This window comes from Etheostoma cragini, chromosome 22 (genome assembly GCF_013103735.1).
Source record: "Etheostoma cragini isolate CJK2018 chromosome 22, CSU_Ecrag_1.0, whole genome shotgun sequence".
In the NCBI taxonomy this organism is placed as follows: Eukaryota; Metazoa; Chordata; class Actinopteri; order Perciformes; family Percidae; genus Etheostoma; species Etheostoma cragini.
In genome coordinates, this window is record NC_048428.1 from 10173298 (window position 1) to 10196218 (window position 22921).

At 40.8% G+C, this 22921-nt stretch overlaps 1 protein-coding gene and 1 long non-coding RNA gene across 2 annotated transcripts in view; one reads left to right on the forward strand and one right to left on the reverse strand.

The window, feature by feature from the left end:
• Positions 1-22921, forward strand: part of LOC117938046 (trichohyalin-like) — a 100071-nt gene that overhangs the window by 20457 nt on the left and 56693 nt on the right. The window contains exons 4-7 of the mRNA XM_034862375.1: positions 2835-2946; positions 4492-4671; positions 6404-6697; positions 14066-14149. Of these exons, the coding sequence (XP_034718266.1) occupies positions 2835-2946; positions 4492-4671; positions 6404-6697; positions 14066-14149 (670 nt within the window). The remainder of the gene's footprint in view (positions 1-2834; positions 2947-4491; positions 4672-6403; positions 6698-14065; positions 14150-22921) is intronic.
• Positions 5530-18105, reverse strand: LOC117938047. Its single transcript, XR_004655313.1, has 3 exons — positions 18095-18105; positions 14969-14973; positions 5530-5623 (listed from the first exon to the last, which is right to left on the reverse strand). It is a non-coding gene; the product is annotated as an uncharacterized LOC117938047 (long non-coding RNA).

Genomic DNA, 22921 nt, shown 5'->3' on the forward strand with positions numbered 1-22921 from the left:
CACACACACACACACACACACACACACACACACACACACACACACACACACACACACACACACACTCTTCAGTCACATTTACTTTCCCTGCTCTCTGTCCACACAGTAATCATAACAACACTTAGGGCTCTAAATAGGAATTCCCTGTTCATCTGTTGGTTTGACATTGTGTCATTTGTTTAGCACAACTACTTTATTCTCTTTAACAATGCAGTAAATCATATAGTCTCATTTGTTACATGCATAATCAAGACCTAATATGCACGCATGCACACACTGAATGTCATTAATACATTTGCATTTTGATTTGTTGCAGGTAAGAATGTGTTGCATGTTTTCGTATCAATTTTCCCAAAAAGAAGAATAAAATGATCAAATACAGCCTTGACCTGTTGCATCAAAACCAGTTTCATCCATTAATTATGTGGAAAATAGAACTTTGTACTAGTGTGACCGTACAGGGAATTGAGCGCCCTAAAGCAGAGACAGGCAGGCCGGCAGGCAGGGGAGAGTTGATGTAAAGTTTATTTAGCAAAAACAGGGAAATGCCAAAAGAGATTCAGAAATGCAATAACAAAGTACAAAATCCATAAAGTCCAAGGTGAAAAAAAAGAAAAACAGGAACGCCACACACTGGGAAGACAGATTGCAGGGAAGATTCAAAAAGATTCAAACTTTAAACACACCGACAGGAACACACAACAGGATCTGACAAACGACAACGGGAACACAGAGGTAACGAGCAAACAAGGAACAGGTGAAACACATCAGGACGGGGACGACAATCACAAAGGCGGGACAACAATAGGCAGGTAGAGAAACCAGAGAGGACTATACGGAGAAACAGACTATCAAAATAAAACAGGAAACAGAACAGACACAACACAGGAAGTAACACTTGGCGACAAGGGTTGAAACTAGGAGTACAACAGGAAACAGTAACCATAAAAATTAAGTATACAAACCATCTTGTTTTCTTCTTTAAAAAAAAATAAATGTTGTTGACTACGTTTAAGTTCGGTGTGTGTACATTTGTGTGTTTTTCAAAAGAACACTTGGCCATGAAAAAATAATGTTTGTAGTCTCAGCTAGAAAGAGTTTTTTGTAGTACACAGATGCATGTACACACTCACACACAGCACTCTAAAGCCACCACCCTAGTGTGCAGGTGAAAATAGAGATGAAATTGGCTGCAGTTACTTTCCATTCAAAACACTCGACATTCGATTTTCAACTTGTTCCCATTTCCGACCATTCGTCTCTAAAGAATCTCTCCTAAATGTGGGGTGATTTAAGTATTTTTCTAGCAAACTGGCAGGGGAATAAATGTTGAAAATGCTAAAAAACAGACCAAGCTTTTTCACTCTTGTCTAAAAGGCCCTAAATAATAGGAAAAAAAATAATGTTACAATGCAACTGTGCAAGATTTTTCCTTTGTAAAAGCTGGGACGAGATATTTGTGCATATCTTTAAGGAACAATTGTTTATTTACACAAAAAGGTTTCAGTGTATGCTTAGAAGTACACACAGTTTTTGTACATTCTTTTTTTAAACCGATTTCCTTAGTAAAATGCTCAGCGAAATGATAATTCATAACAAAGGAACACTGTAGTTAGAGTGGAATAAAAAATAATCAAGTGAATTGATAGCGCAGTAACCTCTTTCCCGTTCCTTCTAGACACAGAACCTGACTATAATCTAACGTCAGTTTGTTCACACTCTCCTCTGTGGCTTTTACTACATTTGACTAAAAAGTTTTTTTTTTTTTTTTAACTGAAGTGTTAGATTTAACTCTCAGCGCTCTCTATCCACTTGCATGTCACTTTTGTCAAATCTTGCCTTTCCTACCCTGCCTGCTGCGAACGTGTAGACACGCTTGATCAAATGTGAGTTTAACATTTTTAATCTGCGCAAAGTTTCATCAGAATAACTCATCTCATGAGGCTGGTAAATATGAAATTGTGTGTGTGTGTGTGTGTGTGTGTGTGTGTGTGTGTGTGTGTGTGTGTGTGTGTGTCTGTTTCTATGTGCCTGTGTGTTTGTGAAAAGTACTGCACAGTGCTGTGTGATCTGCATTTTTTTTCTTCCCCCCCCCCTCTCCTTCCATCTTGGGTGTGTGACAGCTGTCACTGGTGACTCAGAGAGGTGTCTGGGCAGAGTTAACATACTTTCACCGCTGGGAAACACACACACACACACACACACACACACACACACACACACACACACACACACACACACACACACACACACACACACACACACATATACACATACACAAGCTCCAGTTGCTGTCACCTAGCACAAATTTCACCAGGCTCAGCATCTCATAGCTGCTTTTGAGTTAGATTTTTCCATGAATCACATAGTACGCCGGATAGCCTACACACTGCATGCTGTTCACATAGCAAATTGCGTATTTATGTATTTATCATTTTATGCAACAGAGTATTATATTGAATAATTAAAGCTCTTAATTTACCATCATGGTTTACTCAGTGTTAGTTTGGTGTCTCGTGTCATTTTTACAACAGCAAACCAGAGTCCAGACGGGCCCTGAAAACAATGACATGCATCTCCATATGCTGGGTTTGGAACTTTATTGTTATTTGCCCATAAGCAATCCCTGTATTCAGATCACATTATGATAATGAGGCTTTCCAGTCTGCATTTCAGATCCTATTTTTAACAAATTCAAACCGTATACTGGAAATTGTACCAGTGAATATGTCAGCAACGTTGCAGTACAAACTGATTTTGCTTACCGGTTTGTCCTGTAATTCTTTGTCATGCATCATCCTCGCCCTCCTTTTGTCTTTGTCTTTCTGCTATAGTAATGGGTCCTGGGTCCGGATCACATCTGAGTTAGAAGACCTGCAAATGCAGTTGCAAACCAAAGACATGGTCATCTCTGATCTGGAGAGGGAGCTCAGAGAGAAGCAAAAGGTAATCAACACGTCTTGTCCTGATTTTAGCTTATGACAAAGGATGAACTACAGGGTCACGCCATAAAAATGTCATCAAGATATTGTCCAGCCTTTACACTTCTGCTTAGTGGGGAAGATGATTTAGCTTTTTGAGAATCTTTTCACTGTTTCAAAAAATTTAATTGAATATAGTACATTGTATACCTACTGACATTTGGACTGACTTCCCTTATTTCAAGGTGTTCCTAAAAAAAAAGGTAAGCCTGCAATGTTAACAAAGAAACTAAATCTTACAATTTTAGCTTATTCTATTCCATCACAGTTAGGAGACTGACTACACAATTAAAGAACTTGTTAAGGTTATTTTTTTTATTTTTTTGCAGCGTGCTTGTTATTGTTTAGAAGCCTGTCTGAGAGGTGGAGAAGTCTTTTTTTCTTTATTTATTTTTTACGATATTGGTTTGGCAGCTGTGCTTGGAGTGCTCCATGTGCAGCCAGGTTTAACAGGAAGGCGAGGCGTGTGTGATGAATTACCGGCATATCTCAGAGCCCTGGGTAACAAACATGGCGTCGCCGGCCGGGATTAAAAGGGAGAGTTTTTTTACGGCCTTCCCACACCTCCTTACAGGGTGTCACTAAATTATACCCACTGCTGTTTAACTGTCTTCTGCGGCTTATGGTTAAGACACACGTAAATACACACAGGCTTTCAGAAATACACACATACAGACACAGACACACACACACACACAGACTCATATATTTGTGCTTGCGGTAAACCCGGGCTTGTTGGTTGTTTATGTGTGTGTTGGCTGGTTACTGTTTGTTTATGCTGCTTCTGAGTTGACTCATTTGCACTGCTGCTAATTAGTGGTTGGTGTGATTACAGAGCCCGAGAGAAACAAGCATAATAACTGGAGCTTGTTCTGTTAATCATATTTTCAACAAATGTTGATATATCTTTTCATTTGGCTTGTGTTTCTGTTTAACTGGTACGTCTGCAATGCAGATGCACTGGTAGATCTTTTGGCACAGACTGACGTACACACAGCCTTAATAAAAATGATTGCCACAGAATTCCATCATTTTTTTTTAGCAATAAGCCTGTTTCTGTATAACTGAATACATTCCTGTAATGTGACACCTATGAGAGCCCAATTAAAAGATTATACAGTATATCTTTTACAGTGAAAACAAGGCATATGCACATGTAACTCCTTGGAATTTTGCAGTGTAGAAGGTTTTTATCTGTAAAGATGTGGGAAATGCTAACATTGTTGCATTGTTTCATTTACATAACCCATACCAATACCCTTTGTGTGACCCTGTGTCTCCTCTCTACAGCCTGACCTCATCAATAACAAAAAACGTTGTAATTAAATGTATGTGTGTACTAATGTATGAAAATGTATTGGAAATGCTACTGATGTTGTTAGGATTATTGCGTGGCATTTTTGAAGAAGTAATCAACAACATTTCTGTATGGACTTAATTAGTCAAACTCACAAAAAATATCTTCCCTCCTTTGAAATAATGTTCAGTGTATAAACTACTTCATACCCAGACTGCAACACAGGCGCTGGAAAGTAGTGAGAGGCTGGTGTACCTTCAGAGCGAGCTCTCTTGTCTGCAGCGGATCCAGAAAGACAGCATGAAGGAGATTGCTGAGAAAGACATCTGCATCACCAAACTGCAAGTTAACAATGAGCTGCTGCAAGAAGACGTGGCCGACGCACGCGCTCAGGTGGGCACAGTGTGCATGAGATGGAGTGGTGGAAGAAGTACTTTCTTAGTTTTTTTACTCAACTAAAAGTACCAATACAGCAGTAAAGGTCGCATGACATGGTGCTTTTTAGATGTTTTTATGTAGACCTTAGTGGTCCCTTAATACTGTATCTGAAGTCTCTTTCCCAAAATTCTGCCTTGGTACAGAATTACAGCCATCACAACCAGCCCCACAATAAGCTTTCCTTAGGACATGCAATTTCTGTGGCTTTTGAGGAGGGGGGGGGGGGGGGGGGGGCGGCAAGGTGGAAGCTGGGGGTGTGGCCTTGTGGCCTTTACGTTTGAAAGCCGTGATGACCATGATGTCTCTCTCTCTTTCTCATGGGTGGGCCAAATTCTCTGGGCGGGCAAAGCAGAGAAAGGGGAGGTAACCTTGCCCCTTTATGACCTCATAAGGAGCCCATCCAGATTGGCCCATCTGAGCTTTCATTTTCTCAAAGGCAGAGCAGGATTCCCAGGGCTCAGTTTACACCAATCGCCATTTCTACCCACCATTGGCATTGGGGAATGCATATTAATATTAAAAAAAACTCATAAAAGGACATTTTCATGCCATGGGACCTTTTTAAAGGACAATCCCGGCGTAAAATGAACCTAGGGGTTAAAAACACATGGGTACCGAGTCAACTGTTCTCTGGGATTTGTTTTCATGCTAATTGAATGTGACCACTTTTAGTGCAGAATCTTGGGAAAACAGTCATGACCAGTCAAACCAGTGTAACCAGTAACATAGCTCAAGCAAGGCATTTGTTGTTTGATTGGTCATGACTGTTTTCCCGAGATGGCGCCTTCCTCTATACCAAACGGTACTGTCTTCATTAACTATCTGTACACTTAAAACGTTCTCAATGCTTTGGTTACCATGTAGGGACCCTCATTACGCTATGTGGAAGTGTGGTGCTATTTTGAGCCTTGTTAGTGGTATAGCAATAGCAATTTCTTTTTACTTTTTTACGTCTAGCGTAATAAGCTAATTAGGGGTTTGCACTAAAAATGGTCACATTCAATTAGCATGAAAACCTTTTGCCCGGAGAACGGTCGACTTGTTATCCATGTGGTATTGACACCAAGGTTTATTTTGCGCCAGAATTGTCCTTTATAATACTAAAAATAAGTGTTGTATGCATGTACTACTTTGAAAATCCTATTTAAGTAAAAGTACATTAGCATTATTAGAAAAATTGAAGTAAGAGTAATCATTCTGCAGTAAAATTTCCGCTATTACTGATACTTTATTCTATTATATTTATTATATAAATGTGTATGTTATGTAAAATTTTGACCTGAAAGTAACTAATGAGTAAACCTGCAAAATAAGTGTTGTGGAATAGAAGTATAAAGCAGCATAAAATGAAATTACTCAAGTAAAGTCCCAGTACCTCAAAATTGTACTTAAGTATGATGCTTGAGTACACAGACTTAGTTACTTTCCACCACTGTTGGGATTCTAATTTGCACCCATGTACTTCCATATGCAAAGTAGATACTGCACATGAAAAATGGCCAATTATATAAACCTCAATGCACGAAAGCATCATTTTTTAAAACTTTCTCCTTATCTCTCTTAAAGGACTCTGCCTTACGATGAGTCTCTTGATGTTTTTGATTAGTTTTGAGAGCAAGTTAGTGGTACCTCATTTGTTTTACAGAGTGCAGAGATATGACGTCTGATTTTTTCTGTCTGACTTTAGCTCTCCAAGGTGAATATGAGAGCGAGGGAGCTTCAGGAGGAGCTGAAAAGAACAGAGGAGGAATGGAAGCAAAGAGAAGACAAACAGAGACTGAAATATGAAAAGGAGCATCATAAAGCAGAGGAGAGGAGAAGGCAGGAGCAACAAGAGAGAGAGGAAGAGTGGATGGAGAAAGTGGAGGTGGAGGTGAAGAAGAGGGAGGAAGAGTGGAAGAGGGTGATTGAGGAGGAGAGAAAGGCCCATGCTCAAGCTGTTAAAAAGTGGGCTGAGAAGACAGCTGTTTTTAATTGGGAGGTGAGTATATAAATGTGAATGTAAGTAGACCGCTCATTGTCTCATCAAAGGAAATATCACACACAAAATTGCACACCTTCATCAAAATTTAAAAGGTGACTAGAATCGTTCAATGTTTGAAATAGTCTCTCCTCTTTGTTTTTTATTAGTTTTTTGGGGGTGAAATTTGTGCCTTTCATTTAATAGGAATGCTGAGCTATGAAAGGGGGAGAGAGAGGGGGAAGACATGCAGGAAAACAGTCACAGGTCGGAGTCAAACCCTCGACCTTCTCTATCGAGGAAGAAACCTCTGCATACGCGCGCCCGCTCTACCAACTGAGCTAACCTGCCACTATCTCTCCTCTTTTGAACTTTGAATAATTGTTTTAATGTTTAGTTTAGTTTCAGACTTAGTGTGTCAACTTTTAGTTGTCCTTTTTAAGATGAAGTTTTCGTAAATCACGTGATTACTTACAGCAGGACATCAGACGGCGTACTTTTACACATGCATGTACACGCACTTCCACAGACCTCTGAGAGAAATATCAACAAAACACTTCACCTTAATTCAGACCTCAGACACTCTCTCCTCTCCTCCACCCCCACATCCCCTCCTTCCTTCCATCCTGCCATCTTGCCACAACCGCTCCAAATTAATCTGCAAAATATTGATTTGAGGAGCGAGGGGGTGGGGGGTGGGGGCGCACGATTGCGGCCGCATATTAATACGAACGAGCCGCTCTTCGTCTCTCCTCTATACTTTAAGATCCTCATATCTTCATAATTGATTAATGTTCCTTTGTGAAGTGGGGATGAATAATACATTAGTGGGCCTGCTGCACCCTCAGGCTGATGAGAAAATGTTTAATTTCAGTAAATGTAGTGCTCCCTCTCTCTTTCTCTCTTTCCTTTTCCCTCTCTGGTTATTTGTGAGTGTTGGAGTGTGTTTGTGAGTTTTCACTTGTGAGCCGAAGTCTAGAGGAGTGTTGTTGATTTGCTTTTTTTGTGTTTACTGTCGGCTTGAAGCGCATGTTAAGCATCACAAACAAAAGGCGGCATCTGCATTTGCAAACGCGAGTGAATAAATTGGTGAAATGAGCTCAGTATTGTTCCATTAACTGATATAACTGCAAGAGCTGTGTCACTTCACAAGCTGTTTGCCCTCAAAAAAAGAAAGAAAAGAAACCACCCCTTTGGACATTTTTGCACACGTCACAATGCACTGAGAACATAAGCTGCTACATTATCTATCAGTAATCAGGAAAGCGTGCAAATGGGCCACCTGATGGGGGACAAGTAGTCTCTCCAGCAGCATGGAAAGGTGCCGGGAGGGTGACATATGTCAGTTGCTGTTACTAGCACAGCCTGACTCGACTTAGCTCATCTGGTTAACAATGCTAATTATGCTAAACAGTAGCCTAATGATGATGATTAGGGGGGTGAAAGGGTGGGCTGTCTGGCACCTGATGGTGAGCATCTGTTTGACGCGCACACACACACACACACACACATACACACACACACAGGTCTCACTTCATGCCCACTTAGCTTTGCTTCATTTTTATTTGAACTTGTGCCAGTGATGAAGGGGGATATATGCACATGCACGGCTTCATATGTACACACACACTACGCTAATTGAATAAATAACGTATTTCCTTTAACAAGCATCCTAATTAGTTATGCTAATCAGCCTAGATAACCCAATTAACCTCATAGAGTGAGGCTCCTCTGTGTGTTTATATGTGGGTGGGGATTTCTATGCCTGAGAGCATATCAGAGACACTTAAGAAAACACATTTGCCTAATTAGTTTTCAATGACATCGACAAGCATTTATGTTTTTTCATGTCTTTATTGTTAGGCGTTTGAATGCGAGGTAATAGGCTTTCACTTCCAAGGAAATGAGTGGTATTGAATTCATGTAGACAGTGTTTGTGGTTTTCTACATGCATTTGTGAGGTTGTATGCATTTATACGTATTTCTGTCAACCGGTTCTGCCAGTCTGTTTCTCAGTTAGGTCCACATGGACATGTATATTTTTACAACTATTATGGTAGTTTAAAAGAGTATGTATTTGCTCAGAGAATGTCTGCCTGTTCCATTAGTTTATGTCTTTGGAAATACAACGTGGCCTCAAGTTCTCTCCATTTCTTTAAAACCTTCAGTCAGCGTTGCCATCCTTATAGTGAGCCGTGTTTCCTCTCGTTTAGCTTTGCTACTCATTATCCGGGCCATGTGGAAGAGACAGTGTTTGGAGAGGAGAGAGGGAGAGAGACTTGGAGAGGGACAGAAAGAGAAATAGGTGGAGAAAATGGGTAAAAGTAAGAGTAGGCCAGAAAGAAGAAGACAGAGGAAAAGAATGAGTGACCAAAACACAGAGAATGAGAGTTTTTTTTTAACCTGACCACAGCTTCTTGTGCTTCTAATGAATGGTGAGAAAAGCGAAGGGAGGGAGACACATAGACAAGACTGTCTTTGTTGAGAGAGAGAGAGAGAGAGAGAGAGAGAGAGCGAGAGAAAGAGACAGAGAGAACAGATTTATGTCTTACAGGAAGTCTCCCAGATCTGTGGTGTCGCAAACCGCCTAACCCGAGTCAACTCCATGCTCTGGCTTTTAATTAGTAGCCAGTTTAAGTTTTTGTGTGTGCACTTGTATGTGTTGTGTATTCATGCATCTGTTTGCCTCTGTCGCATGTGCCCATGCACTAGTGTTTGCAACATTTTGGCATGCAGTTTAGAAGATGAGAATTTGACAGAGTAGTATTCATCCGCTCCTCCGGTTGGGTGTGTGTGGCTGACAGTGAGGAAGCTTCAATTTAAACTTGTCAGAATGATTTGAGATGATATTTAGAGTTACATATTGTGTTGAAGACAAAATTCCGTAAAGGTGCCATATTGTAAAAAGGGATTATATTATTTTGATTATAAAGCAGCTCGAAGTGCTTTTATACAGTGAAAGTATTAAAATGCTCAATACAAAGACAAATGCACACAGCCCGTGTTCAGAAACTGTGCCTTTAGACAAGCCGTCAGGACTTCTTTACGGTTCTGATACCACATCTATACTATATATTGGTTTAAAGTGCAGCTACAGTGCTGTTACCGTCCTTCACTGGCTGCAATGATGGTGCAGAGAATCCTAGAGAGCAAATGTGAAAAACGTTAAAATGCTGACCAATCAGAGCAGTCTGGGCTTCTTTGGGAGGGGCTTTAAGAGAATGGCGGGTTTTGGGAATGTATATTCAGACAGAAAGCATGAGAAAAATAATGTGTGTTTTAGACATTAAAGCAAGTAAACATGATCTAGCACAAATCCAAAATAACAGGTATGCACATTATGACCATAATATAAGACCTTTTTAGAATGGCAACTGAGTTGTTTTCTCACCTCAAGGCATAGCACCACCTGTCAACTACATGCTGTCTGTATACACGTCTACAAGTATACAAGTGTTCGGAGGGTGTTGTGTTTAAGGGCTACCCTCAAAATTGATTCAAGGTGTTTAAAACAATTAAATAAGGTATTTAATGCTGCATCCAACATTAGCTGTAGGTCATGACACCTTCGCTAATGTGCTAATGGAATTCACCGTGCTGAGCTAAACTGTGGGGCTTAACGTCCAAAGCCTGCACTTTTATAATGGGAAGACCAAACTCGAGATGCTACTCTGTGCAGTACAGGTCTTGAATGGGGGTGAGATGCTAATATTAGCTCATGCTTACATCAGCTGAGTCATCACCTCTATGTCCTTGGCTTATTAACTGATTTAGGACTGATTAGATCAGTCTTAGTGCAGCGTGCACTGGCGCGCATACACACATACACACCAAATTTAAATATCAAAATGGAATTGCTTGACCAGTGAAAACTAGATTAATTCAAAATGTTTGCATCAAGGTGTGGGAAAACCGATGACTGTGCATTTTTGTTTAATGCACCTTGCAGCATTTAAAGCCATTTATGACATTATCTAAAGCCCATGTTATGCAAACACATTCTGCAAGTCAAAGCCACTTATGTTGATAATACTTGATGCTCCTCCTTTTTTTTCCTCCTTCTACTTGATTTGACTTACTGGGACCATCAGCATAGGTATTGATTTTGCACTCCATTTAGTGGAGTTTTTGTGACCTAAAAATGTGTATACCTCTTCCATAATAACATGCCACAGTAGCAGAATAATGATGTTGAGCTCTGCCACTACCCTACTGTAATGTACAGGCCATTTGCTTTTTATCACAAGCTACAGATGCCTCAGAAATGTTACAAAGAGATTAAAAAACACGTTGGACATAGTGTTCACCGCATTTACCACAGCATTGTTATTTCAGCTCTCTACTTGTTTTACCACAGCATTGTTATTTCAGCCCTCTACCTGTCAAGGTGTCTCTTCATCTAGCTTTTTCAAAGTATTGCAATCAAATTGGCCATTGCTCTGCTCCCAACAAATACCACAAATAGCTTGTCTTCTCTCTAGTTTTCAAAAACTGCCAAGAGATTGCTCTGTTGCTACCAGGTCAAATCTCTTGACAGCGTAATCGTGGGTGATGTAAGTCTGGCCTAGAAACCTTCCACATCCTTATTCTTCTTTCTTTATTATATCATTGTTGTGGTTGATGTGAGAACCCACTGCACTCCTGGTTTTCCCTATTTGAACGTATTGCTCAGTTCTACTGTGAGCTATTTGATCAGCTCAGAACACGGTGTTGCACTTCTAGATAGTTGTTCTGGTAAACAAGAGAGCTTGTCTTGCTGTCTGTTAGAGTTTGAAAGTCGAGTGTCAATTTCACTCAGTACTTTTTATGTTAGATGTAAGGTAGTACTCAGCCAGAGTAAAATGTGTACGTTTGTGTGTGCTCATGCACAGGATCGCTGGTTTCTACCTTTGGATGTGTGAGTGTGTGTGTGTGTGTGCGTGTGTGTGTGTGTGTGTGTGTGTGTGTGTGTGTCTGTGACAGTTCCCCCTCAAGATGGTAATTCCTCTCCTCCCTGTTGTAGTCATGCTAACACCAGCAGTGTCTGCACCAGGCAGACGAGGACATATTGGTGTTAATGAAAAGCCCCCCTAAACTCTCCTCCCCGCATGAATGTTTAAACATGCCTGTCATAACATTCATTCGGACACACATGACAGCTAGCATCTGCAGCTGCCTTGCTCGCCCTCAATATTTTATTATACCAGCTCCCCTAACTCCAGACTAGCACAATGGTTGTGTGTTTGCAAACAGTATTATAATGACTCTAAACAGGCTGTGTTCAGACTCATTGCCAGCACAGGCCATACATAATGTATTCAGCAACACCACAGGCCTCATAATGGCACAATTAGTCAATCTTAAATATGAAGGAAGAGAGAAATGCCAAATGACAGAAATGTGATACATAGAGAAAGACATACAGAAATAGAGACAAAGATAATTGTGGAAAAGAAAAGAGAAAAGCAGAGAGCAAAGGAGAGGTGTGTAAAGAGCGAAACAAAAATTAGATATAAGAAGAAAGAAGCAAAGAGAGAACTCTGTATCATCCGTACAGTGTGATATTCAAAAGTACTATAACTATGCAGGTCAGCAGTTGTGACCTTGGTAGACAGAAGTGGTTCACCATGGTAACGCTTGGTCGACAACCCTCATAACACCCCCGCACCCCTCATCGCTCCCCAACCTTTCTTACTGCCTCCCTGCCAATTTGATTGGACACACAATTGAAATGTCATGCCTCAGCAACACACATGCACACACACCAGATCAACCAGACCGAAACAGTGGTATGAAAAGACCGGGCGCGTTGTACAAAAGTCAAAGTGAGAGGAACCAGAGACAAAAGTAACACTCTAGGAGGGCAGGAGGATTGTAGTTTAGCTTTATATATCACTGTAGTATTTTAGAAAGCAGCACAAAAGTGGCTCGATATGTGCATGTTTAACTAAAGTCATAGTTACAGGGTTAACATTGTGTGGTCGATGAGGGGACCTAGGCCCAGAGCATCAAAGCAGAGAGGCTTGTCATAGCCGCCGAATACAGAATCAAATGAATATTAATGTGGAACCAATTACCTCAGGGAAATGTTGTCTGTAGGTTTGCTTTGCTAACACACGTGTCTCACCTTTAGCAAAGTGAAAGCAGTGGGGGGGGGAAGCCTGCAGGGTGGACAGCACTGATGTATTCATTTTCCATCCTAACAAGCTTTTCTACCCTTTTTAAAATAGAACTGTCCACCATACAGTGCCTCCCCTCCCCCCTCCTTATTTCAACTAGATGCAAAGTGCAATTAGAAAAAAAAGAAACATATAGAATTATGGAGATAATAAATTATACAATTCTTCAACAATGCCCGTAGCCTAATTGTGCCGTGTCTGACCACGCTCTTTGTTTGAAAAGATTTGATCATGTCAAAATGTCATTTATAAATGTTTTGCTACAATATTTGCTATATGTTTTTTTCCCTTCTATATCAAGCGTGGTTTAATGATAGAACTTCTGAACATGACATAAGCCAATAAACAAAAATGGGCTTTTGAAGCAAATTTTCATTTCCCACACCTTTCCCCGTATGCAGCAGTTTTGAGGCTCTGTAGTGGTGACATGCACATCTTGTTGTGTTAGCAGCTTAGCAAAGTGCAGCACTGATCTGTGCAGAGCTCTAGTTGCTGCTGATCTGCATAAGTGACTGTGGCACACTTAAAGCTGCTGTCTCCTTTAAGCCCCTTCTAAATCAGTGTTAAAGCCTTGATAATAGACCTCACTGGCCAATTGATTGGCCTTCATATGTTTACAGCTTACTTTAATTGCCTCAAAAATACCATTTATCAGCCATGTGTGTCCATGTATGCATGTATGTGTATGTGCAAGCATGCCTGTCCATCGACAAAAAGGCCTATTGATTTATCAGCATCTGGATTTGTCCCGTTCACCGTACATAAAACCCCTCCGTATGTGCTGTTGAAAATGGGAAATGGCCTCATCGATTCCCTTAAGTTGGAGCCCAAATGCTAAAGATTTTTGGATAAGCTTTCTCATTATTTAAGCTGAAATCAATAGGGGAGAGCATGGGTCTAATGAATGAGCGGGCCACAGATCAGATGGGGTGTGCTCATCCCTGGCCTGTCCTGGTCGATCTGTGTGGGTGAGTGTGTGTGTGAATGAAAGAGAAAGAGAAAGAAACTGACTATTTGTACATCACAAACCTCTTTTTTTCTTTTTGGCACTCACTAAAAAAACAGACTGTAGGTGTAGCTGTGTCTGTCTTTCTTTCTTTCTGTTGACCCGTTTCTGATTAATTTACCTTCTTTTCACAACGCAGTTCTGTCAAATTCAGTATCGTTTTTTGTTATCATCATCGTTTTCATCATTCATTCATTATGGAACCATTTCTCTGTCTCTCTGTAGTTGGCGGTCAGCAGGAAGCAGGTAGAGCGACAGAACAGGGAGCTGTCAGAGTCCCACCAGAAGGAGGAGACGCTGCTCTCTGAGGTACGTCAAACACAAGTTTAAAGGCCGTCCACACGGGAATGCTTTTTGGGGGAAACACACGTTTTGCATCTTGTATACGAATCAAGTAAACGCACTGGCTGAAAATGCACTTTTTTTTTTCTGGAGAAGATATTGAGCCCATTAAGGTTACTGGGCAAAACATATAAATATAAATATATGTACACAGCGCACAAACAAAATGCACATGCTCTGCCTCTTATTCCACCTATGGCCACCTATACGCCTGGAATATGAAGTAGCGTGTTGAGTCATTTACAAATGGATCCGTTTGGACGCTAATATTCTTTACACAACGCCAGGGAAGATAATAAGAAAATAAGATTGTTTTGGTCGGTGTGGACTTGGCCTAAAACATTCACTGCATTCAAGTATTTCAGTGTTGTGACTTGATTTTACCACCCGAAAAAAATTATAAACGCAATGAAAATTCATCGGCTGACCCCAGAAGATCCAGTTTCACCATGGGGGTCAGTGTAGTAACATCTCCTTTTTTTTTTTTAAGAGATCTTGTAAGTGAACCAGGAATGAAGATTTAAGAAAACCTATTAGACCTGATACTCAACGCGTACAAACAAAATCTATATAAATCTGCATGGGAATATCATATGCAGTGGCTATGTGTCTCTGTGTCAGCTGGAGACAAAACACACACACACACACACACACACACACACACACACACACACACACACCACCTACCCCTCCCAACCACAACCCCTTTGGCTGAGTTTTGGGTTTTTCCACTTTCCATTCGTTCAACTTTTCTGAAATATCACAATGATGGCCAAGCGTGCAGACACTGCCTTTCAGAGCACACTTAGCATAAAACTGCGAGTTTCACTTTGTGATTCGGCAAGCACATTGGATTATCTGCGTTAATTAGCTACAGCTGATACTGCAGACAGTTGTCATTTCAGCTGGTGAAACGAACACTCGCCAGCTGAAAATGAGCCTGCAGACATTTGAAGTTGATAATACATTGACAACACCATAGTAATGAATAATAACACCACATACGTGTGAAGTGGGCTACTGTTTTTGAGGTTTTCTTCCACGTGTTTTCAAAATAAGAACATTGAGTATTTTGTCAATCAACAATATCAACAAAGAAGCGGACTGTGGCGTGCAAATATCACTAACCAGTCCAATTTCCAAATTTCCAAATCCCTGTCCCTTCCCCTCACTCCCCACTTGTGTCCCGCCTTTTCAACTCATAAATATGGAAGGCGAAAGATGATGAGATTCACGGACAAGAAAGGAATCAAAATCTATTGTTGCGTGTCCTTTTCCCCGTGTAAAGTTTGGATTAAATGTCACACATTAGCATGTGAACTTTTAAATGAGCTTGTTTGCTATCCGCGGTGTGGGGCATGTAAATACCCATCTTGAGTATGGAATGGGGATTGCTTAGTGGATGGGGGAAGGTGGGGGCTTCACAGGAATTGGGAAGTGTAGGACATATTTGAGTGTTGCACCAGCAATTAGGATGCAGCAAGGGACTGAAGTACCAAACAGCTGTATTGACTGGTTGTGGCTGGCTGCTGTTCCACACCTGAGGTGGCCGATGGGAAAGCTCCCTTATGGCTGTGGCTTCTGGTGATTTGAGAGAAGTAGGTGATTGACAAGAACTCCCAAAATGAGATGATTGACGTGCACTGTCACAATGAAAAGCTAATTTTTGTGGGTGTGTGTGTGTGTGTGTTTGAGACCATTAAAGAGTTATGTGCTTTAAACTTTTGTACCATTGTACTATTCAGCTTTTAGTATTTCAGTTTCAAAGATTAACCTACAAACACAAGCAGTGATAATATGTAAAACATAAATGTGTCCATAAAGTGTTTTTAAAAAAAGAGGTCAGACCAAATCTTAATTTGTGAGCTCACAATGTGCAGTGATGATATGTTTCTTCATGCATTGCCGTGTTTCTTTCATTGACTATGATTCTCTTTGTTTTAAAATGCTAGGCTGATTATTTATTGACATAATTTCCTCTCAGTGAAGGGCTTGTGTCTGTAAAACACATTAAAATCATAATGCAATTTTTGCTAACCCAGGAGCAACGTTATTGTTCTATTATACTCACCGAACAACAGCATCCCAGCCTGTTTATCAATCCAATATCTCATAATGTGCTCTCTGCTTGGCCATTTTGAATATAAAAAGATCTCCCACTGTTATTGTACCATATTTCCTATATTTAGTATCAATCTCTTGTTCTGACATGAACCTGACACATCCAATATGATATTTGATTAGTGGTTTTGGTTTTTTTGTTGTGTTTTTCATAGTCTCCAGGTGATATTGGTTACATGTGCAGAGCTGGTATTATGTTGGCTATTTCATCTGGGTATTAAAATGATTTAGTGTGTACTCGGCACACAGTGTCATTGACTAGCTTTAATTTCACTGCAAGGGTGGGCTTTATTACTCTGCTTGTGTGTGTGTGTGTGTGTGTGTGTGTGTGTGTGTGTGTGTGTGTGTGTGTGTGTGTGTGTGTGTGTGTGTGTGTGTGTGTGTGTGTGTGTGTGTGTGTGTGTGTGTGTGTGTGTGTGTGTATGAATGTTTCTATGAATATAGATCTGTGTGTTTCTGTGCTTGCTGGTGTGGCAGCATGCCACATATGTGTGTGCACATGGTTATGTGCATATCTCTCCTTACCTGCTGTATATCCAGCACCTTCAGCATGTAATTACCATTCAAAGGAAGAATCAACTAAATCAACACGTTACAGCTCTCACATCACACTCTGGCCAAACCGGTGGTACCAGTTCAAAAAGCAGAGGGGCTTCGCTTTGCCGTGACAAACCTTACTTTAGATCAAATGCTACAGAGCCATAATCATGTTTGTGCCACTGAATTCTTTAACCTTTCCATGACCCCGCTGAATGGCAGCGGCCCAATCACAGAACCTAATTGAATCTGCTCGGCGGTGCCCCCCCCCCCCTCCGACTGATGAAAAAATAAAATTGGAGGTGAAGAATGAATACAGCAGCAGAGAAAGAGAGAGGGAAGGTGATGCTGGTGGTGGTGGAGGGAGGGGGGAAGGGGGTCGCATTGCAGTTTTATAAATACACAGATGTGCTCACAAACACACAGTCACACCTTTTTCAATCCTGCAGGAGAATGGGGAGTGGGAAATGACAGAGAGAGAGAGGCTGGGCCCAGGTTTCTCATTACCCCCTCGGCCCATTTGGAGAATATTCCTATAAGATAATCTGATTTATTTGCAATTTTCCTTTAAGCGGCTTAGTGTTTACCTCCAAGATTAATATTTTTCTCTGTTATTAATATCAGACTGTAATTAGGAGTGATGTGTCTGGCCTGGCACAGTTCTGTTGCCGCCAGGCAGCTAGCTGGATGAAACTCTTGTAATCCCGTTTCATAAGGCAACAAAAAAAAGAGAAGAGAGAAGGAAGTTTGAAAAGGTGGGAAGAGGCTGCAAGGCGGGGATGTAGAATTACAATTGCGGCATACCTGTCTTTGTGTCTGCGGGTGTGTGTATGCTGGGCCGTACGGATATGGGAGTGTGTATTTCTTAAGTTTATGTGCGCGTATGTGTGTGACAGTGTGATGGTCCCCTCTGATTGATAAGGTGTCTGTGGCGGCTGCAGATTGCTCTTGCTGATTGCTTCTGAGAGCTCCAGCTGATTTATAATCAGAGGAGGATGAAGGATTGAGCTGTGGATTGCTTATCTGTTTAGCCCCCTCACAACATAAACTTACAAATTATCATGTTGAACATCCACACACACACACACACACACACGCGTGAACAAAAAAAAAACAAAACATAATAATGTGGACTTTCTTATTAAACAACCACAAACACTGTCATATCACACACACAGACGCAGGCACGCACACACACACAAACACACACACACACCAGCGACACAGGACATAAACAGGTTTATTCATCAGAACAGTCATATTTTCATGATTGCCCAAAACAGTGCAATCAGTCTCATGTGTTTACATGTCAGTATCAGATGGCTATAAGTCAAGTTAATTTGTAACTTTTTTTATGCACTTAGTGTTTTGATTTGCTCCATGCTGAAAAATTGTTTAGAAGATTCTGTACCAATGATCAAGGATGTGGATCTGTGTTTTGTTTTTTTCACACACTCTTCCGCCGCTCACTTGACTGCATATCTGACTGCTTTTCTGTACCCCTCGCATCCTGTGTGTGTGTGTGTGTGTGTGTGTGTGTGTGTGTGTGTGTGTGTGTGTGTGTTTTTTCTCTCTTCCTTCCGATTCTTACCAGATTCTCTCTTTTCACAACAGTTGTTTGTAAATTTACAATGACAGAATAATGAAAGAAGCACAAACACACAAAGTACAGGAGCACTTGGCATCACACACACTCACAATCACACAGAGACACACACACACACACACACGCACACACACACACACTGACGAATGGCAGCGATTAGATGGGGAAACCAAGCATGTGAGGATGGAGGAGCGCTGAGGGGCTGCAACCGCTGTTTGGAACGTGTGTGTGTGTGTGTGTGTGTGTGTGTGTGTGTTTGTTTGTGTGTATTTGGAAGGTTTTCATCCTTTTAATGCTCCATCCATTTGTCTAAATATCAACACTTTCCAATATGCCACTGAACAGTGGCTGCAACTGTGTGCAGTTGGTTTTGTTAACATTTGCAATCAATGACCAAATAAAAAACGGACTGTCCCTCTATTACAACATTATCAGTTAGCAACAATGAATTGCACATGGAACTGAAGAACAGAACAGGAATGCTTTCTGTAATTGGCAGCCACCACACTTCTGTACACAAACAAGAAGATGGTGCAGACAGAGAGGAACAGCAATGCTTGTAATTTCTGTTCTCTGGTTCCATGTCAGCCTGCTGAGCTGTTTATCCCATTGACACAGAGCCCTTGAGTTTTCTCAGCTCTTCTGCTTGCTTCCCATTGGATGAAAGACCTTCTCGCTCTAGTCAGAGCAGCAGTCCCTTCACATCTTATCTTCCCTTTTAATGTGAGAATTCATCTTTTCAAGAATGCCCTTACATCAGTCTCTCGTCTATGAATGACATCTCTATCTACTCCGATAAACAGATTTTTCTGCTTCTATCGAACATTTTGATGGCTTTTTACTTACAGGTTGTCACAGACAAATGTACATGTAATTTGGTCTTGGTATCATTTAGAGATGTTCCTATACCAATACCAGTATCAGTATATCGCCTCCGATATTGCCTAATACGCTGGTATCGGCAAGTACTGGAGTTTATGCACCAATCCGATACTACATAATAAAGCACTAAATAAAATCTACGTGAAAGAGTTTATTTGTGTTATTTTTCCAGTATGACTGACTGTCAAACTGGATAATAAAAGAAAGTTCTACAGTGTTCATTGTTTGTGTTTGATCATGTTTCACAAGGAGTTTAACCTGAGCCAGACCGACAACAAAATCACATCATATCACATTCATACAGGGATAGTAGTACACAGTTATGTTAAAACATAATAAAACATATGACACACTTGTATCGGATCAGTACTCTGTATTTGCCGATACAGAAGTTCAGGTCAGAATCAGAATCAGTATCGGACCATCTCTAGCATCATTTTCATGCCATAAGGGAAGCCTTTCTTTTATTTCCTATATCCTATTTCATATTTTTTATCACTATTTGCATTAGGGCTAGATGAGATGGCACTGCCAAATTGCATATTTTAAAGTCACAAAGTCATAATATATAGAAAAAATCAAAATCCAATAATAAACCAAAGGCATGTCAAACCAGATTTATTTATGTAAAAAGATGTAAGACACATTGTAAAAACACACCTTGGTTAATCAGCAGCTGTGTGCACAACAAACATTGAAAACAAACTCATCTTGACAACGCTGGGGGCTTGATTCCCAGGCTTTACAGATGTGAAGAGGGCTACATTGAATCCACCTTTCCTAAAACATATCATGTGTCAGTCAGTTTATTTAACTCCGAGTAATTGTGGAGGGTGGAATGTGTGTGAGAGACCACATTTGTGCGGGTTTGTGTTATTAACGGTCTTGCCTTCATGTCAACTTTTTTCTGATTTATTCTCTCCTCTGTTGGATTATGCAGATTTTACAAGCAGGTCTACGCGTGCATGTGTGTAGATTTCTATTTATGACCAGTGGAGATGTGTGCTAGACACGGCCAATGATGAGTTACTTCACTTCTGATTGCTTGCATCACAAATCATCCCCATATTATAACCCTTCTCATGCAAATAAGGTGTGTGTGTGTCTTCAAAATAATGCAAGCTGTTGTTTACATATAAACTAAATGTACATTGTGAGTTCATATACTGTATGTAGCCCATTTATAGTATCCATGTGTGTATTATGAATGAGTAAGTGTGTGTGGTAACCCTGTATTGCTGGCAAGCTCATTTCTCTCAGAAATCAAAGTTAAATGGGTCATCTATCATGAGAATATGTGACTGGGACACTTGTCTCTGCCACATTCAGTGTGTGCGCGTGTGTGTGCGTGTGTGTGCGTGTGCGCAAATATGCACAGTGTGCAAGGTGTGTGGTGCAAGGGCAGCGTATGTGTGTGCTCTTCTGCAGCTGTGTGTAAACCATCTTGGGTGTGCGCATGCGTCCGCGTGTGTGTGTATGTGGCGGCCACTTGTCTTTGGCTGTGCTATGATTAATGGTTTACATTGGGCTGTTCAGCCATGCATGTTTCTTGGTTTATCGTTTTATGCTGTCTCCAATTAAAGCTCCATAACTTGAGCGATGGCTTCACGCCAGTGTCCATCAATAGAGGCCATCAGTGGCCTCATGCATTCAGGATATGGAAGCCACACACTAACTATTATCCTCTTTTGTCAGAGCCAGTGGGCTGTGTGTGTGTGTGTGTGTGTGGCCGCACAAAAGTGAAAAATATCAACTTTAACTGATCTACCAATAAACCTTTGAAATAAATCTAATTTACTTCCTAAAATCTTGTTCTTTGTTGTTAAAAACAAATTAAATTGTCAGCATGGTAAAAATAATACCACTTTTTTATCTAATCAATAACAGTCACAAAGTAATCAATCAATTAATCGCCCTGAGCAAGAGGAATCTTTTCGTCTTAATGGCAATTTCTTTTTCCCTTTTAATTGATATTAGGAAGGAAAGCTGGAAATCTTTACACATGAATAATTAGTGTAATTCTTTCAGTGTGTGCATGCATGGAGAATTTAGCATCTTTGTGTCACCGCGTGTGTGTGTGTGTGTGTGTGTGTGTGTGTGTGTGTGTGTGTGTGTGTGTGTGCTTGCCTGTCTGAGCCAGGAAACTAGTGGGTGATACATACATCTGGACGTGTGAGCCGGTTCATATGTGCACAGCGAAGGCGTGCACGTGACGTGCGATATCATTTCACGCAATATTATTTCTCATATAGCTGTAATGACATTAGGCCGATATGTTGATTATACTGTCGGCAAACAGCAGCCTGCTGATTGGGTTAGCATATTACCCTATATCACATCTCTCCATTCATCCCTGTGCGTTTTTTTTTATTGCCCTCATTTTTCCAAATCACTTCCCACTTCCCCAGTTTCCTGGGCGAGGTTACAGGCTATGCAAGCAGGTGATGTGGAGTAATATGATGATAGGGAGGCACAAGGATGCAAGAGAGGAAAAGCTAAAACCTGAGAGCAGCTGTTACATGTCTGGATGCAGGACAAAGCCTCGTGGTAGCACAGCAAAGTGTTAACTTGTGCGCAAAATATAGGGATAGTAAATATTTCATCACACTGCCAAAATACAAATGAGCACACACAGGTTGTATGTGTGATGATTTCTGGTCAGCAGGTGTTTTGGGTAAAGGATAAAGTAGGTGGTGTGCAGATTTGTGAAGAAAAATAGGAGGTGATTTAGTGAAAACTAGAAAAAGGAGGGGTGGGGGGGAACAGGAGGCAGAGAGATATATCAGAGTGGGCTTCTCAGATTGTGAGAATGAGATTTCATTTGCACCGGGGACATTGAGTGATGACACACATGGTGTGTGACTGTCTGTGTGTTTCGTGTCCACATGTGTGTAAACGTTAATGGCTGAGTATGTATTTTTACAGAGAATACACACACACACACACACACACACACACACACACACACACACACACACACAGTTCCCTCTAACAGTCTGTAAGTGGTAGTGGCAAAATCAAAATAAAATAATAAAATTAAGTAAAACACTACAGCAGTATAGATTGACTCTTTTTCGCCTAATCCTTGGCCAGGGTGTACACACAAACATACATATACACTCAAACATGGACTTCAATATTACCTAGCAGGAAACAAACACCACACAAAATACCACAGGCAACATTTACGTTATGGTGAAACAGACTTTTAGTGTTGTTTGGCTCTTAAAACCGCAACATGTCTATCTGTCAAGATTGGAAATTTCACAGCAGATTGCTAATGGTGTTATTGATATTTGTACCACATGTGCAGGATATGATTTAGCCATGCACGGTGTACAGTAGGACACACAGGCAGTAAATGGAAAAAAGATAACAATGACAATAACTCACATGAGCCATCCCTAATATATAGGCTGCTACACCATGTCACGGCTATATGACACTTGGAGAAAAATGAACCGTGGTTATCTGGAAATTAAAAAAAGGGACTGATTTAATATTCAGCAGTGGTTGAATGGGCTGGGGGAAGGGAAAGAAGGCAGACCTATGGATGGGGGAGAGGGTGGAGGAGAGGAAGCCGGAGGAAATTA